Source organism: Balaenoptera borealis (genome assembly GCF_965194805.1).
Source record: "Balaenoptera borealis genome assembly, chromosome: 1".
Taxonomy (NCBI): domain Eukaryota; kingdom Metazoa; phylum Chordata; class Mammalia; order Artiodactyla; family Balaenopteridae; genus Balaenoptera; species Balaenoptera borealis.
This window is the reverse complement of record NC_138860.1, coordinates 141,493,834-141,513,155: the sequence shown is the minus strand read 5'-3', so window position 1 is coordinate 141,513,155 and position 19,322 is coordinate 141,493,834. Positions and strand designations below refer to the sequence as shown.

Here is a 19,322-nt window from a genome sequence, read left to right as displayed (position 1 = left end):
TTAGTAAATACCTTTCTTGCATGTGCTTTTTCAGAATACTAGAAAACCTAATGGAGGGAGATCAGTTTCTTCTGGAAAATATCACATAGTGATGTATGGTAGAGGGGTGAAGTATTGGATGGCCTCTTCACTTTTAGTAATAATGGCTTCTAGTAATACGTCTTGAGAGCTCTGTATAACAACTGACCACCTTTTATGGCACTTTGAATTTTGAATAGCATCAGAGACTAAGACCCTCTACCTTTCTCAGGCTATAAGTTAAATGTATGACTTAGGAATACAAGTTTCAGTCTTCTTTCTAGTTTCTCAGGAAGTCTGTCAGCATGTTTTACTACTAATTTTTCATCCTTATTCAAAAATACTTTCTTAGGTCTAATACAAATTATTTTGGGGATGAAATGAATTGCCTAATTTTATACTGCCTTGCCAGAATTAAAAGTGGTAGCTAACTTGGAACTTCTGTTTAATGTATCTTTTAATGTTTTAGGTCGATGGTGTGAATATTCAGGGTTTTGCCAACCAGGATGTTGTTGAAGTGTTAAGAAACGCAGGGCAAGTGGTACACCTAACCCTAGTTCGAAGGAAAACATCCTCATCTGCTTCTCCACATGAAGGGCCCTCCGACAGAGGTAATTAATTCCTCTGTCCCTCCCCCTACCTTGTATGGGTTTGGAAGATCAGCTCATTTATGGAAGTTGTTCTATAAGTCTGGGAAGGAAAAACTGCCCACCTTGTGAAACGCAGCAGTGGAGAAGTGAATCAATTCATTTATGCCTTGAAGAGTTTCCTTTGCCTATTATAACATGCCAGTCCAAATTTTAGAATGTGAACCCTGACATGCATTAAGCTTTGAGAGCTTCTCTAAATGGAGATGGAAGTCATTTTCCCAAAAACATTCCAAATTTCATTTATTTCTTATATTTGAATAATAAAGCTTTGCCACATTTTGTTCCAGGGGCTCTCAGTTGTCTAATGCTTTGACATTTTGCAAACCTCAGGTTTCATATTACTTCTAATGATGTATTTGATTCTAATATTTCTTGATTTACTTTGTGAACTATAGCAAGAGAAAATAAAACATGGACTTCTATCAAGGACACTTTTATTTATAAAATAATATTTGTTACTTTGATTATAGGAATAGTAAATTTTCATTATGGAACAAATGCATAATTGTATGCATGACAATTTTTAATTATCAACTTATAAATGTAGATAGAGCAACAAAATTTGGCAATCATGGGAACACATTCAGTTTAAAATGAATGACTGGGGCTTCCCTGGTGGCGCAGTGGTTAAGAATCCGCCTGCCAATTCAGGGGACATGGGTTTGAGCCCTGGTCCGGGAAGATCCCGCATGCCGCGGAGCGGCTGGGCCCGTGTGCAACAACTACTGAGCCTGCACTCTAGAGCCCTTGAGCCACAATTACTGATCCCATGTGCCACAACTACTGAGGCCCGCGCACCTGGAGCCTGTGCTCCGCAACAAGAGAAGCCACCTTAATGAGAGGCCTGCATACCGCGGTGAAGAGTAGCTCCTGCTCGCCGCAACTAAAAAGAAAGCCCGTGCACAGCAACGAGGACCCAACGTAGCCAAAAATAAGTAAATAAATAAATAAATTTCTTTTAAAAAAATAAAAAAAAATAAAATGAATGACTGGCAGGTCTGGGGCCCCGCCCCTTACACTTCTCAGGCCTGACCTTCTGGCAGCCGGGCTGCACGCTGAGCCGACATTGACAGGTCCTCGCGATGTGGCCGGACGTGCCCCGTCTCGTGACATCATGGTGGCATACTGGCGACAAGCTGGACTCAGCTACATCCGATACTCCCAGATCTGTACAAAAGCAGTGAGGGATGCATTGAAGACAGGATTCAAAGCAAATGCCGAGAAGACTTCTGGCAGCAGCATAAAAATTGTGAAAGTGTAAAAGGAATAATTTACCCTGACTACAGCTTGAAATGCTGCATGTTCAAGGTGAAGATGCGTGGGCACGTGTTATGGCAGATTGAAAACGATCTCCCTTCATGGAAAGAAAAAAACCTGTCTTGTTCATAGATTGAGAATGCCAATAAATTAAAGTACGGTTCAAAAAAAAAATAAAATGGATGACTAATTATATAACTAGTGGGTAAGAAATAATTCCATTAGAATTTGTCAAAAGTTGAATACATTTTTTTCCCCTCCTCTGAAGATATAATGAGCCTAGAAATGTTTGCTTTCAACTGATATTAAATTGTATTTACATTGGAACTTTTTTTTTAAATTTTATTTTTCATTTATTTATTTATTTATTTGGTTGCACAAGGTCTTAGTTGCAGCAGGCGGGCTCCTCAGTTGCAGCTCGTGGGATCCTTAGCTACGGCTCATCGGTTCCTTAGTTGTGGTATGCGAACTCTTAGTCGCGGCGTTCATGTGGGATCTAGTTCCCCAACCAGGGATCAAACCTGGGCGCCCTGCATTGGGAGCACGGAGTCTTAACCACTGCGCCACCAGGGAAGTCCCTATGTTGGAACTTTTTAAGTTTTATGTGGTAGTGGAAATTCTGCTGCTGAAAGATAGATGCCCTGTCAACTTCATTGTGTGTATGAAATTTAAAATTGCCTAAATAGTACAGAATGTACAAATGCTATATTGACCTTAAAGGTTTACATAAATATTTATACCATTATAATGGTTTTTAGTAGCTCTCATAGAGCCTTTGGCTTTAGTCTGCTGTATCAAATGAACTATGTCATCTGCGAATTAGCAGTTCTTTGCTGGGCGTGCCTACATTTTAAATTTGTATTGGGATAGGTTTTGACTCTAAATCTGCACTTCTTCCATGGTTTGGGTGTCCTTCCTGTGTGTTTCACTAGCACCCTTTGAAGAGCGCTTTACTGTAGCATTTATCACACCGTGTTGTAATCACCTGTTTTGTGTGTGGTCACTATAATGTAGGGGAGTGGTTATGCCTGTGTCCCCTGCCCCATTGAACACATCTCTGTGTGCCTTCCTCATAGTCAGCATTTAAGTTTGTTTTACTGAAACAAACTGCACGGCTTCTAGCTCTTGTGCAGTACCTTCCTCTGCCATTCAAAATCTTACTGTCTTTTTCTCCTCTAAACTATTATTTGCATACCTTGTATATACTTATTTGTGTACCAATTTGTATACTACTTGTAGCGTACAACCAATCATGTATTGCTTTGTACTCTGCACACTGTTTAGTGTGTAACTCTTCTCCCCAGGCTACATTAGCAGCTTCTGGCTGGCATTTGTTTTGCTGGCACTGGGCTGTGCATTTAGTGTGTATCAAGAGATTAATGTTCTAAAAAATCCTGTGTGGTTTAAAATGTCATGTTAAGATCATAGGAACTTTTAACTGGTTATATTTTTAAACTTTTTATTATAAAATTTTTTGAACATACAGGAAAATTGAAAACTAATGTAACATACCCACAAACCCACCATTTAGATTCAGCAGTTAACATTTTACCATGTTTGCATCATCTGTTTACCTTTTTCTGAACCATTTAAGAGTGAGTAGTAGATATCATGACAATTTAGCCCTACATACTTCAGTTATAGCTTCTAAAAATAGTCATGAGATCATTATCACACCAAAGAAGATTAATAGTAATTCCCTAATATCAAATACCCAACACATACTTAAATTTTCCCAATTGCTCCCAAATGTCTTTTGTAGCTCCTTTTTCCACTTCCCTTTCTTCCCCTCAAAAACCTCATAAAATCAAGATCATTGATTTTTATGCATTGAGCCTATTGCATTGTATTATGCTTCTTTGTTTTCTTAATCTCTAAGAATCCCTTGCCCCTGCCTCCATGGCATAGACTTTTTGAAGGGATTTGGCCATTTGTCACTAGAATGGTACATTCAGAATTTGATTGTTTCCTTGTGGTGTCATTTGACTTGTTCCTCTGTCCCCTATGTTTCTTGTGAGCTAGGAGCTAGAGCTAAAGCCTTAAATTCAGGTTCAATATTTTTGATAAGAATACTTTATAAATTACATGTGGTTATTTAAAAATAACCTAAAATGATTCTTGTTCAACCTTTCTTGTGTTTAAGAGATACATAGTGACTGGCATGCTTGAGATTGAAAGCTTACTTAACTCAATTTAGCTAAGGAAGGAAACTCTGCAACCAGGGGAATACTCTCCCTTTTCCTTCCCATTCACAAGGTTACTTATGTAGAGTTGTTTGTAAAACTCATGATGATGTCATGCCAGAACCTAGGATTGCCCAGAGCAACGGAACCGGCTTCTTCTGCATATCTTGCTCCCTGCCCACCACAGCAGCAAGAACATATGGCCCCCAGTGTTCTCCTCCTTCCCCCCACCCCCCAAGGCTATACTGAAAAGCATCTCCTCCTGCTTTGTCATTGACTTTACCTTGCTTTTCTCTTCCCATTGCCTAGTTCCTTATTCTTTTCAATACTACTACAAGTGTATTTTTTAATGAATTGAGTGGTTATCACAAGTGGCATTTTAAATAAAGGAATCATATGTGTAAGTTACCTGAAAAGTTTGTAAGGAGGTTGTGAAATGGGACAATAGAGTGGAATTAACTTACTTAAATATGGCCTTCATCTGATAGTGATTCAAATTAACAATTCTTATTTTAGGAACTGTGGTAGAACCACCGAAAGCACCAGCCCTCTTTCTGACTGGAGCAGTGGAAAAGGAAACTAATTTCAGTGAAGATGAGGAAACTGAAGAAAGAATGGATAATCTAAAAAATGACAATATACAAGCCTTAGAAAAACTGGGTAGGCACAAAGCATTCAATTCAAAGCTTTCTCTCTTTATAGTTAATATAATATGATGAATTTTAGAGGCATTTTTAGAGATATAAAATAAGATATTCTTAATATCAACATCTTAACACTTGTGGCAGTTGAGAATCGAGCATATTGTTGTTTAATCATTGTTTAATTATGTTGATTTTGAATGCATTTTATTAGTGTGATAACTTTTAATCTTGTTGGCATTTTTAATTACTGCATACTTTAGCTTGTATTATTATCATCGATATAGCTATAGATATACAGCTGTCTGTATACATATAGCAGTATTTCCTTCTTCACCATGTATAACAATAATGTATACATTTTTATATATTTCATCAAATTTCCAGGTTGCTGTATATTTATTGTTTAATTTTCTTTTTAATTGATGTGCACCTTTGTCCTTGTGCTTTGTTCTTTGATACCTCGTCTACTCTAGTTGACTGTATTCTGTAAGCATGTTGAGTAACAGTCTCACACAGTTTCCTGTACAAAGGCACTCAGGGAAGCCTTGCCAATTGAATGAAATGGACTACTTAAACTTCATCCATGTCCACGTTGGCTTTTGGCTTTGATTGCCTTCTCTTGGGAAAGAATGGCCTGAAGGAAGGAGTAAACCCCTCATTCAAGTTTTAAAATTTCCTATAGTTTGGAAATTTAACTTGTTTTTTTTGACCCAAGTAGATTGCAGTTAATTTTTGCTCTTTAAATTCATGTGAACCCAGAGAGATGTACAGTGAACTGTCAGGTGAAAATCAAATACATTCTAAAGTTAGAAATATTTTTAGAAATATCTGCTCTTTTTGGATCAACCTCACTACCTTTTTTTTTTTTTTTTTTTTTTTCCATGAGTATGTATAATTTCAGCTAGAGAGTTAGACCAAATTCTTCCAACTGTTATGAAGTTAACTCTCTTTTTGCTGTAGGGGCAAAACTGTTTTCCCTTCTTCTCTTCTAGTTTTTTTGGCTGGTCTAACAATTAAATTGACATAAGACAGATTAACACAGGACACAAACTAATTTCCTATGTGTAAGAGTCCCACAAAAATATGAGCCCCAAGGGCAAGTTGGGCAACTGAGACTTCTATGCTATCCTGAGTTAAGGAATGGGATAGGGACCTGGGCCTTCCAAGGGGAGGAGAGTAATTTACAGGATGATAAGAAGAGCAGATGTTTGGTAATTAGAAGTTTGCCCAGACATGCAGATAGGTCTTTCAAATAAAAAAGTTATCTCTGGTAATAGCTGTCTTTCTGGTACAGGTTCCCTATCTAAATTCTTTTAGGTAATTAAGGGAGAGGTGAAAGTTTTTCCTGAGTCTGCTGGGTCTTGATTGCCTTCAGCTGAAAATAATCCACATGCCAAAGTGGCAATATTTGGGGTTGGCATATTCTGCTCCCCTTCATTGCCATTGGAATAATCGTTTCAGAGCATCATAATATTCATTTTTTTGTGTGATCATTTTGTGTAGCCAAGGATTTATTGAGCTGCTTAAATAAATCTCTTTCCTCTGGTACTTAGGCCTTTGTGCTGTGCTTTAAAACTCATGACTATGATTTCACTGTATGACTGAAAGGTAAAAATATAGTCAAAAGAATTGTGAAATATCAACATTATTTTATATGTGTATAAAATATCTTTAAATATCATGTTTTTAAGCTTACAGTTCAACCAATACATTGCAAATTTTATTGAAATTAGCCTACCACATAGGAAACTGCTGCCTGTAAGAAATTTAATAGAACTCTTAATGTAATTTCTTATGGAAATGTTAACAGAGTAGGCACAAAGGTGCAGAGCCTACATGAATGATATTTTGTTTTTAATAGGATCTTTAGTTAGTTATCCTCGAAATGTAATCTAGCATATCAGTTAATATAGTTACTTTATGGATATGTTTTTGTAAATCTAGTAATTTTAAGTTCTTTAGTGTTCATTAGTCTTAGTCTCTGATTTTTGAGGTTAGCCTGTTTTACTTAATGATTTGTATTATGTAATTAAGCATGATATGCATCCGAGATTAGATGTCTGCTGAAGGCTTGAAAAAACTGATATTGCAAGTTATGTTTGATTTTAGGCAGATGGTTATATCAGTTGTGGTGTTTTGCGACTTGTCCAATCTTGTGACAAAATTGAGTTTTTCTTAAAGAAAAAAGGTGGAGGTTTGTTTATTTTCTGCTGCTACTGTGGATCTAAATTGAAATTACAGTTTTAGTACTTTGATTTTTGTCTATTAGGCATTATTCAGACTACAGACTGCACAGAGCTTCTGGCTAAGATCATACGGAGGACAGGCAGGACACTTAAAATCTGTCTGCGCTCTTTAAAATCATCTGACCCATGCAAAAAAGGCAATATTACCCTTAAGTAAGAAAGTTATAAAGATATGATAACCACGTAGCCACAAAAGACCAAAGTAAAACAAAGTTTCTATTATATTAAAGCTCATGCAACTCACTGGTTGAATTAAACCAGAAAAGCTTTTATATCTGCCCAAGTGAAAAGTTTGATTGGGTCATGTTGATATGCCTTATTTATAGTAAAGATATTTTGATAAGTTTTTACTTTTCCTGTGGGTGAGTGGAAGGTACTACTCTGAAGTGATTAACATTCACCTTAAATCCTTGTTTGTCCTAACATAGCATAAACCAAAGCCAGATGCATTTTACTTGTAAGCCACAGGATGTTTGTATACAAACTATATAATTCAAATTTCATTTATAACTCATCATTTCCTCTTCCCTTTAAAATATTTCTTAACAGCAAAAGCCCCTTCATAATTTGGTCACAGACCAAATTTACATTTTACATTTTTACATTAGTCTTACAAGTCACCTCTGATTTACTTTACCTAATAGACCTAAGTTAATGCACTTTCCTTTTTATTTATTCCCCTTTTACTTACTGAAGCTGTGCTGTTATGGAAGAATTTAGTAGTTTAGTGTGTTTAGCTCACAGTAGTTTCAATGTTTTGTTTATTTATTTTTTTAATCCAGAAGGAGTCCCAGTCTCTTTAGAAAATGAGCTGAAATCCAGATGGGAAAACCTACTGGGCCCTGATTATGAAGTAATGGTATGTTAAAATCTTCTAATAAAAAACACTCATGTCTCATCTCATGTCAATGAAATGTAGCTCTGAATGCTACAATTGAAAGAAATGGGAGAGTCCAAGAATAGCCGGCCGGCCTTTATTTTTTCCTCCTGTGTTTCTTCCGTACTGGATCAATTAATTGATTTTTTTTTTTTTTTCATTTTAAACTGCAAGGACAGTTAAGGACTGCACATAAGTTTCAGTTACAATTAGCAGACACTCAGTGCATGTGGAAACAATTTAAGTCAACAATAGGCAGAAAAATGTTAGGAGAGAAAGGACTTGCCTTTAAATTTATAACCTGTATCAGCTGCTTAAAATTGCTGGCATTTTTATGATTGCTTTTATGATCTGTTTGTTTTATTGTACACTGAAAGGGCTGTGGATATTAGTCCTATGTTTCACAAAGAATCTTACAGTTTTATGAGAAAAATGAAAGAATGATTATCAAATGTATTTGGGAGAACAGGAAGTAATTTAGGTTAGGTATAAGTTTATATGCCAGTGGTCCATTAGGCTTCCTTTCACCTGTTATTAGATTCACTGAGTAAGGGATTGATTACATTTCCCCATATGAACCCACATGAAAACAGAAAGCTGCACTTAGAAAAGCCTCTATAGTGTTCACTAAATGTGTTAGTAATAAAGTATTCTATTAAATTTCTTTTGTCTTTCACGTTTTCTTACATATGTTTGTCATTAGTACTTGTTGGCTGGTTGGATATTTTTTTTTTTCTCTTCTAGCCACTATCTATTGTTAGACATTTTCCAGTGTCATTAAGATGAGTCAAAACAGTCCATACTTCCTCTTCTTACTCGTTTTGTACTCGCATGTCGGTCCTCATGAACTGCTGCTTCTTTACTTCATAGATTTCAAAGCTGTTTTTTCATTAGGTTATCACCTAGCAAGTGACCTTTTCTGCTATCCTGAGTGGTTGATATTTAAAGTAGTTTGGTGTACCAGTATTTTTAAATGGTCTGTTTTGCGATGATCTCTTTTCGGTTAAAAATTTATCCTCTTTATAACCACCTTTCCAAATTTTATTTATCATGTGGTGAGGTCATAACAGAGGGGCTAGAAAGAGGAGACAGAATTTGAAGTTGGAAATTTAAAGTGACAGTTTATTCATTAAGAGTTGTAACATGTTCTGAGGGACGAGGCGACAAAAGGAGAAGCCAGGCAAGACGGATGAATGAATGCATACGTGCAAATATGCGTACATACGTTCATGCATGTGCTCCAGTGTTTCTTACTTTATTTTCTTCCAGAATCTACTTATCTGAAGTGCAGTACTTTTAGAAGCCTTAGTTGGACCACTGTTTAACTTATCCCCTCCCTCCAGATGAACCATATTCTATTAACAACTTACAGATGCAAATCATCAGTGCAGTATTTTGCTTGCATGGAATTCACTTCTGTGGATGTCCACCATTGAAGCTCAGAACAATAGTTTTAGGCCAGGATTAAAAGCTTTCAGTATTCCATGATCTTTCCACCAGTCCAGGTCTTTTGTTTGTGTCCTTGCCAGCTCTTTCTCCTAGGAAAATGGTTTGAGCTTGCTGTAGAAAGTCAGATGCTTCAGTTTTTCCAAACTTGTCTGATTTTTCTGACCTTGCAAACTTTGTTTCAAGGCCTGGGTTTAGAAGTAAAAATGACCATACTCTTAGTTTTGTCAAAAGAATAAAAATTTTATGGCTTTAATACAATGGAGGATTATATTAAAATTTTAGGGGTCATGGATTTTTAAAAATAGTACATGTATTTGCCCATCACCTTCTAGTTCAACTTTTGCGTAATTTATGAAAAAAGATTGCTGTGGAGAACAATAACAACAAAAAAGCGAATATTCTCTGAAATTTTACATTATGTATTATGGATTTCAGAAACGTGGAAAAGAGTTTAGATGGAGTTATCAATGTATAGGTTTTATAAAGATTTTTTCAGAAAGCCTAGGAAGAAATAAAGTTATGCTTTTACAAATATTGGAAATATTTTTTCTTATGAATTTAGATTGCTATTTTGGACACACAGATTGCAGACGATGCTGAGTTACAGAAATATTCAAAGGTAAGCATTATTTTTTATTTTTATTTTTTATAAATTTATTTATTTATTTTTGGCTGTGTTGTGTCTTTGTTGCTGCACGCGGGCTTTCTCTAGTTGTGGCGAGCGGGGGCTACTCTTCCTTGTGCTGCGCATGCTTCTGATTGCGGTGGCTTCTCTTGCTGCGGAGCACGGGCTCTAGGCACACGGGCTTCAGTAGTTGTGGCAGCTGAGCTCAGTAGTTGTAGCTCGTGGGCTCTAGAGCACAGGCTCAGTAATTGTGGCGCATGGGCTTAGTTGCTCTGAAGCACGTGGTATCTTCCCGGACCAGGGCTCCAACCCGTGTCCCCTGCATTGGCAGGCGGATTCTTAACCACTGCGCCACCAGGGAAGTCCCTATTTTTTAAACTGTTGCCAGTTTTTTGTTGTTTGAAGAACTTTCTCTAAGTTCTTGTCAAAGAAACTAGATTAGTGCTGTGATCTAAAGTTTTCAGAATTTAGTTTTAGAGGTTTTCTGGACATGTAGTAGGTTCTGACTGTTAATGAAACGTGATGGTTAGATATGCCTGGGAAGAACGTGGGCCACTTCCAGAAGCCAAAATCCTTGGTTTGATTGCTTTGCCCACCTTAAAGGTAGTATGCAGAGCGGCCTTGTGCAGAGCGTGTTAGCTTTTCAGATACTGTATGTCCTTTTAAAATGTTTCCTAAAGTTCAAGACCATGATATAGACTTAAAAAAAAAATCTTCCTGGTCCAGATGTTTAAGAACAAAAAAGTGGCTTATCTTTTGAGATAGGCAATGCCTTTTCTTGGACTTAAAAAATTTTGTATTGAGAACTTTATTTCTAATGGCAAAATGCCAGAAGGTAACTTTCACAGTTTTTCCTAACATTTTTAGTGACCTCTCACTACAAATTAATTTCATAGTCCCCACTCTGGATAATCAAAGGCCAGGGTAATTGAAACTTAGAGAAGCCTTCCAGGTGGCTTTCTCAATAAATGATGAGAAAGGAAAGGTTTTCTTGTCCTAACAGTTTCAAAAGTTATACTGTAATCCCACCTGAGGTATGTGAGCTGAAACCAGCTTAAACTCTGCTGTCATATGCAGTATTCAGAATGAGTTTTCTGTGTCCCATGTGGGTTTTGTAAGAAGTCATCTCTTTAGATAGTTCTACCATTTCCTTCTTTGGGTATTTGTGATGAATATTTTCCTTCTAAAATTTTATGTTACATGTGCTGTTATTTTTAGTTTGGAATTTTCACAGCCGATGCCATGGAGAGTATTTCTTTCCTTGTAAGCTAGCCTACATTTGGAGTCACTTCCTTGCTGGTCTGTGTGGGCCAACTGACCAGGCTTTCCTCAGATGTGCAATATGAAAGAACACGCACAGCTTGTACTTAATTTCAAATTATTTACAATATCATATTTAGGTTAGATTAGTCACTGATTACTAATTCCATCTAAATTTGTTGAGAGGAGTTTAATTCAAAATAAGAGTAAGAAATATAAATACCTCATCAAACTTCACATGTTATTAATTACTGCAGTATAGTTTACTGGTGACATGGACTCTGGAGTCAAACTGCCTGGGTTCAGATTCTGGCTTATCCATTTACTAGCTTGTAAAATTATCTAGACTCTATGTTTCAGTTTTGTTGTCTGTACAAGGAAGATATTAATAGATCAGTACGTATCTCATGGGTTGTATAGGAATTAAATTTAATGTGCCTAGAATAGTTGCAAGCACATAGGATATTGTTAATATTTTTACTATCATTCATAAAAATCAATGATGCTTTTCCTGAAAATTGTTCTTTAATTTACACTAAACTCTTAGATAATAGATATTTTCTATTTACCAGTCTTCCACTTTACTACATTTCCTGTGCCTAATCTGCCCGTCTGTTGAGTCCTTAATTTTAGTTGTTACATTTTTCTATTCTAGAATTTATTTTATCCCTTTTTAGATCATAATTCTTTTGGAGGAGTTCTCAATTTTAAAAAATCTGTAGTTGCCATCTTTTTCTCTATTTCTTGAACATATTAATCATAGCTTATAAGGACTTAAAATAATTAATTCCAATATGTGGATCAACTTTAGATGTGTTTCTGTGGTTTGATGTTTTTCTCTCGTTATAGTTATTTGGTTGTATATCTCGTCATGCCATAATTTGACTGAATGTTCGATATTATGTATGCCAGCTACAAAAGGCTTCAGGTGATGTCATCTCCATCCAGAAGAGCCACTGTTTCTTCTAATAAGGAGATACTCTGTGTGTGTGTGTGTGTGTGTGTGTGTGTGTGTGTGTGTGTGTGTGGTACAGGTGGGCGATCATCTCTGAGGCGAGGCAGAGGTACCTTTCGGGTAAGGTTCAGACTCTCTTGTTGCCTTTGCTCCTAACACATGGCCTTCCAGGTATTCCAGTGAGTCTGGGGTGTTTACCAATCCCTTCTCCCTGGTGGGACCTGAACTCCAATTCTCCCTTAGTACTTTGGGACTGTAGAAATCTTTGCTTAGCTCTTCAGAGGTTTCCTGAGGAACTTTTAGCCTCCTTGCCTGTTAGAACTCAAGAGACGTCCTTGGAGGAAAACATGCCCTTGCTGAGGCTCAGTTCATCGTGCAGTTCAGCTTTAGTTGTCCTTACATATTCAAAGCCATAAGACCCTGTATCATCATATTCTATAGTAAGAAAAAAGGGTCATAACCACACTTGGTACATCTTAAAGAATGCCATTGTCTTTCTCCAGGCAGAACATGTTCTCTTTCACCTTCATCCCTAGTTCCTTGCCACCAGTCTAACTTTATCTTCTTCCTGATCAACTTCTATGAATTATGTCTACTTGTACTCAGTTACTCTGGTATAATGATATGGAAAGTCTTCGAGTCAAACAGACTTTCAGGACCACCTCACCAGTACATTCAACTGTTCATTCATTCATCAATTATTGATTGATATCTACTCAGTGCCAAGTCCTCTACTGGGTGCTGGGGTTTCAGAAGAGAACAGAAAAAAAAAAAAAAATCGCTGTCCTGTAGAATTTACATTTTAGTAGGGGGAGATACAAAATAAGTAATAATTTCTGTAGTATAGATGATGTGTGCCATGCAGGGAAGATGGATAAGGAATTCAGGAGAGAGTGTGGGTTTGCAATTTTAGATAGGTTGACCAGGAAAAGCCTCCTTAAGAAGGTAACATTTGAGGAAATACTTTAGGAGGTGAAATAAGCAGCCTAATTTTTCTTCTACATAATATGAACAATAATACCTATGTTGTAGAAGGTTAAATATAAATATATTTAATACATATCCTAATTAATATACCTCAATGCCAACACGTAAGAACCGTTTGATAAATGGTGGTTTTGTTTCCCAGTTGTATACTTCTAGTACTTTTAGTCTCTGACCTTCTAAAGGCTCCTTTAAAAAAAAAAAAAAAAAAAGCTATTTTAAAACATTTAATTATTTAATTGAAATTTTGTTGTAGCAAAAAGTTTTTTTTTTTTGCACTAGAAGAGTCAGCCATAATTGCACTATTCTCTTTTCATATTCAGTTGTTGCCTGTATATGTTTACATATCTGTAGTTGGTATACCCATTCTTTTGTGTAATATACATGTCAGAGAAGGGATGTATGCTTTTTCTATGTAAAATTATCACACATATTTACTCTTTTGTACATTGATTTCTTAATTACAAATGTCCACAGATTGATTTTGTTTTTTTTTTTTTTTTTTTGAGCCATGCTGTGCAGCTTGTGGGATCTTAGCTCCCCAATAAGGGATTGAAACCAGGCCATGGCAGTGAAAGTGCCAAGTCCTAACCACTGGACTGCACAGATTGATTGTTTTGATGAACTATAATTTTTAAAAATCCTCTTAAAATTGGAAGTTTAGTTCTTAATTCAGTAGCTTCTAATTTCTCCCTACAATATATAAAGAAGACTGGCCTGTCCAAACCCATTTCACACGTGAGGATGCTAAAGTTTGCATAGGTCGAATGAATCACCTTAAATTACACAACTGGATAGTAGCAGAGGCAGCTTGCAGCTTAGAGTGCTTTCTTTCCTTCCTGAAATATTTACAGAGCTCCTACTCTACGCCAGACACTGCACTACCAACTGTGGGAAGCAAAATAGAAAAGGTCCTTCCTCTCCTAGAGTCTGGGTTCTGGGCTTTGGTCAGGGCGTGATAATAAACAAGTAAAAAATAACCTGAGAAGATAGTTATAAACTGTAAAAAGTGATGCAAAGAAGTGCTTGTAAGAAGTGATGATTCAAGAAGCATAAACAGGGGGATGAGTATATAACTGGGGGGCACCTTAGAGAGCTGGGGAAAGCCTTTCCGAGTTCAGGCTTGAAGGATAAGAATGTGGTGAACGGCAGGTACAGGTGGAAAAGAGCTGTCCTGTGGGAGGAATGGAAGTTGTTTGTTCAGAGTGTCTCAGTCAAACTAAATGAAGAGTAGGATGTTGTTAGGTGAGGAAGACCAGGTGCTTACAGGGCCTCAAGATCCACGCTGGTAAGCCTGGGTTTTATTCTCAGTGCCAGGTAATACTGGTGGAAGGTTCTAAGCAGGGTAGTGCCACGCTCTGAGGTCAAGGCTGTAGGGTTTTTGTTTGTTTATTTGCCTTAAAATATTTATCTATTTGGTTGCTCCAGGTCTTAGTTGCGGCTTCTGGGCTCCTTAGTTGCGGCATGCACGTGGGACCTAGTTCCCTGACCAGGGATCGAACCTGGGCCCCCAGCATTGGGAGTGTGGGGTCTTAACCACTGCGCCACCAGGGAAGTCCCAAGGCTGTAGGTTTTTCCTCTGTCCCGACAGCTTTCTGATTAGGAAAATCATGTTTCACAGCTATAGCTGGTGTTTCTAAGGGTTTAACTGTCTTTAGTTGGTCACTCCAGTTCCCACCTCATAGCCGCTTCTCTTGAAGGGATGCTGCTTCAAGAAGCATCTTCCTATATGACAAGCCAGTGTTAATAGACCAGATTTTCTTTTGAGGTGGATGGAGTTGTACGGAAAGAGAGAGGTGAAAGCAATTTACAGTGGTTTGAACATTAGCTGTACTGCTTTTAGGAAGCTGTTAATCATGACACAAGAAGTTTTTCCGCATCTGGGGAGACTTGCACTTTTAGGGATGGCTTTCTTGGCAAGTGTTTACTGTTAAGATAATCACAGCACTATGAGGGAGAAGCATTATGCTCATGCCAGCGACCTTTCTGCTGGCCATCAACTGTAATATGAAGTGAGCATTAATAAGATCCGTGGTGTGGGAAACAAAAGACCAAGCCCTGTTCTCTGGTTTTGATGAGACAGACTGACCAATTTCACTTTATTTCCTTCCTGAATTACATTCTCTGAGCCAAAGGGCATTAAGATGTGAGTCCGCCTCTCACTCTGTTTCAGCAAGTAGAATTGTGAAGGCAGTGGGATGTACTGGGCCCCCACTCAGCGACCAGGGTCAGTGCTTTGCATTAAAGACATGTTCTCCTTTATTCCCCACAATAACCCTATTGGTCAGCAGCTATTTCCAACTCTCCATTTTTAATATGTGAAAACTGAGTGTCAAGTAGGTAAAGTGACTTGCCCAAGATCATACACAGCTAGTAAGTGACAAAATTTAGGAAGCAAATCAGGGTTATCTGACTCTTAAGTCTGTGCCAGTCTTTATGTTTTTCCTTTTGAATAGATCATATATGGGCAAGACACAAAATTTAAAAGTTACAGAAGGAAGTACTGCAAAAAATAAGTTTCCCTCTCACCCCAGTCCCTTTGTTCTCCTTCCCATTGGCAACCAACCACAGTCACCAGTTCTTCAGCGTGTAATTTTATACTTTTCTGGTCTCTCTTTTGAGTGGAGAACATAAGATACAGAATCAAATAACTGTAGTGACAGTGGTTATCCACTAGGGCAGATGGGTTTTCAGAAATATCATAGGAGCCTTTTCAAAATACACGTGCCCTATTTTGTTCCTCCTGACTAATATTCTGATTTTGTAGGTTTGGGGTGAGGTCTCTACAGGAAACTGTGATTCCTTCCTTGCCTCGCTTCATTGAGAATTACTGTTCTGGTATTGCTAACATGCCTTATATGTACAGTTGACCCTTGAACAACATGGGTTTGGACTGCATGGGTGCACTTATACACAGATTTTTTTCAGTAGTAAATACTACAGTACTACACCATCCTCAGATACGGAGGAACCTCAGATATGGAGGGCTGACTATAAGTTATACCCAGATTTTTGACTGTGGAGGGTCAGTGCCTCTAACCCTGAATTACTTCCTCAAGACAGATGAAGGAGGCTTATTGGAGAAATAAGAACAGTGGATATTCCAGGAGGAGGAAATACAATGAGCAAAGGTAGAGAAAGAATCATAAGTGCAAAGTGTTAGGTTAGGTGTCAAAAGCTCAAATAGGGATCTCAGTAGCTCTCAGGGAGCCGGCAGGGGAATCCTGGAAAAAGAAAGTCAGGGCTGCCGTCGCTGCCCACATCCCGGGGTCTCAGAGTTCTCTGTGATGAGTGTGGCTCATGTCACCTATCAAGCAAACCCCAAACCTCCTCAGTGTGACACCGGTCCCCCTACCTTCCCTGCTCAGAGTCACAGTGAAGCGGCACCTAGCTCCAGAGGCCTGGCCAGGTTGGGGAATGGAGCTCTGGCCCAAAGGCTGTGTAGGGGTCCGATGTCTTGAACCTTAAGGTAGTTTATTCTGATTTCTGCCTGAAGGCTCTTTCATCAGCCACCTGCCAAAGATTGAGTATCGCACAAAGGAGACTGTCTCAGAGCCCCACGGAAAAGAACTATACCAGGATGTTTCCTTAGCAGTACCTGAAGATGCTTCTGTGTAGAAACAAGAGACGTGAAGTGATCTCAAAGGTTGTTATTAATTTTCATTTGATGGAGATAATGCCCACCTTTGTGAATGAAGAGGATAGAATTTTAATGGGAAGAATGAGAAAATGAAAATGCTGTACTCAGAGAAACCTGAGGATTATTCAACAGGTTTGTAAGGTGCCTCTGGTTCAGTAATCCTTGCAGTGCTATAAGTCTGTGATGATGCTAGAGGCTTGCGTCAGCTTCTCTTGAAGGACTGTTGTTACCCTACCCAGCTATCTCCATTCCTTTTCTCCTCATTCTCAGGTTGACTCCTAAAATTTGTGAACATCTCCCATGCCGTGTGGTTGACAGGGTCTTGGTGCTCCAGCCGGGTGTCAGGCCTGAGCCTCTGAGGTGGGAGAGCTGAGTTCAGGACATTGCTCCACCAGAGACCTCCCAGCCCCATGTAATATCAAATGGTGAAAGCTCTCCCAGAGATCTCCATCTCAATGCTAAGGCCCAGCTCCTCTCAATGACCAGCAAGCCACAGTGCTGGACACCCTATGCCAAACAACTAGCAAGAAAGGAACACAACCCCACCCATTAGCAGAGAGGCTGCCTGAAATCATAATAAGTTCACAGACACTCCAAAACACACCACCGGCCGCGGTCCTGCCCACCAGAAAGACAAGATCCAGCCTCATCCAGAACACAGGCACCAGTCCCCTCCACCAGGAAGGCTACACAACCCACTGAACCAACCTTACCCACTGGGGGCAGACACCAAAAACAATAGGAACTATGAACCTGCAGCCTGTGAAAAGGAGACCCCAAATACATTAAGTCAAGCAAAATGAGAAGACAGAGAAACACACAGCAGATGAAGGATCAAGGTAAAAACCCACCAGACCAAACAAATGAAGAGGAAATAGGCAGTCTACCTGAAAAAGAATTCAGAGTAATGATAGTAAAGATGATCCAAAATCATGGAAATAGAATGGAGAAAATACAAGAAATGTTTAACAAGGACCTAGAAGAACTAAAGAGCAAACAAGCAATGATGAACAACACAATAAATGAAATTAAAAATTCTCTAGAAGGAATCAATAGCAGAATAACTGAGGCAGAAGAACGGATAAGTGACCTGGAAGATAAAATAGTGGAAATAACTACTGCAGAGCAGAATAAAGAAAAAAGAATGAAAAGAATTGAGGACAGTCTCAGAGAACTCTGGGACAACATTAAAAGCACCCACATTCGAACTATAGGAGTCCCAGAAGAAGAAGAGAAAAAAAAGGGACTGAGAAAATATTTGAAGAGATTATAGTTGAAAACTTCCCTAATATGGGAGAGGAAATAGTCAATCAAGTCCAGGAAGCACAGAGAGTCCCATACAGGATAAATCCAAGGGGAAACATGCCAAGGCACGTATTAATCAAACTATCAAAAATTAAATACAAAGAAAACATATTAAAAGCAGCAAGGGAAAAGCAACAAATAACATACAAGGGAATCCCCATAAGGTTAACAGCTGATCTTTCAGCAGAAACTCTGCAAGCCAGAAGGGAGTGGCAGGACATATTTAAAGTGATGAAAGGGAAAAACCTACAACCAAGATTACTCTACCCAGCAGGATCTCATTCAGATTCGACAGAGAAATTAAAACCTTTACAGACAAGCAAAAGCTAAGAGAGTTCAGCACTACCAAACCAGCTTTACAACAAATGCTAAAGGAACTTCTCTAGGCAGGAAACACAAGAGAAGGAAAAACACACCCAAAACAATTAAGAAAATGGTAATAAGAACATACATATTGATAACTACCTTAAGTGTAAATGGATTAAATGCTCCAACCAAAAGACATAGGCTGACTGAATGGATACAAAAATAAGACCCGTATATATGCTGTCTACAAGAGACGCACTTCAGACCTAGGGACACATACAGACTGAAAGTGAGGCGATTGAAAAAGAAATTCCATGCAAATGGAAATCAAAAGAAAGCTGGAGTAGCAAGTCTCATATCAGACAAAATAGACTTTAAAATAAAGACTATTACAAGAGACAAAGAAGGACGATACATAATGATCAAGGGATTAATCCAAGAAGAAGATATAACAATTGTAAATATTTATGCACCCAACATAGGAGTACCTCAATACATAAGGCAAATGCTGAAAGCCATAGAAGGGGAAATTGACAGTAACAATCATAGTAGGGGACTTTAACACCCCACTTTCACAAATGGACAGATCATCCCAAATGAAAATAAATAAGGAAATGCAAGCTTTAAATGACACATTAAACAGATGGACTTAATTGATATTTATAGGACATTCCATCCAAAAACAACAGAATACACTTTCTTAACAAGTGCTCATGGAACATTCTCCAGGATAGACCATATCTTGGGTCACAGATCAAATCTCGGTAAATTTAAGAAAATTGAAATCGTATCAAGTATCTTTTCTGACCACAATGCTATGAGACTAGATATCAATTACAGGAAAAAAACTGTAAAAAATACAAACACATGGAGGGTAAATAATGCACTAATAACCAAGAGATCACTGAAGAAATCAAAGAGTA

At 38.1% G+C, this 19,322-nt stretch overlaps 1 protein-coding gene and 1 pseudogene across 22 annotated transcripts in view; both read left to right on the top strand.

Annotated features, from left to right (window-relative positions):
- The window catches only part of PATJ (PATJ crumbs cell polarity complex component), a 350,711-nt gene that overhangs the window by 40,269 nt on the left and 291,120 nt on the right, over positions 1-19,322 (top strand). For all 21 annotated transcript variants that reach the window (XM_082356311.1, XM_082356308.1, XM_082356317.1 and 18 more), the window contains exons 11-14: positions 488-629; positions 4,625-4,768; positions 7,781-7,857; positions 9,887-9,943. In XM_082356311.1, coding sequence (XP_082212437.1) covers positions 488-629; positions 4,625-4,768; positions 7,781-7,857; positions 9,887-9,943 — 420 coding nt within the window. The remainder of the gene's footprint in view (positions 1-487; positions 630-4,624; positions 4,769-7,780; positions 7,858-9,886; positions 9,944-19,322) is intronic.
- LOC309613285 (ATP synthase subunit epsilon, mitochondrial pseudogene) lies at positions 650-4,618 on the top strand (annotated as a pseudogene). The gene has a single exon. The product of its transcript is annotated as an ATP synthase subunit epsilon, mitochondrial pseudogene (transcript).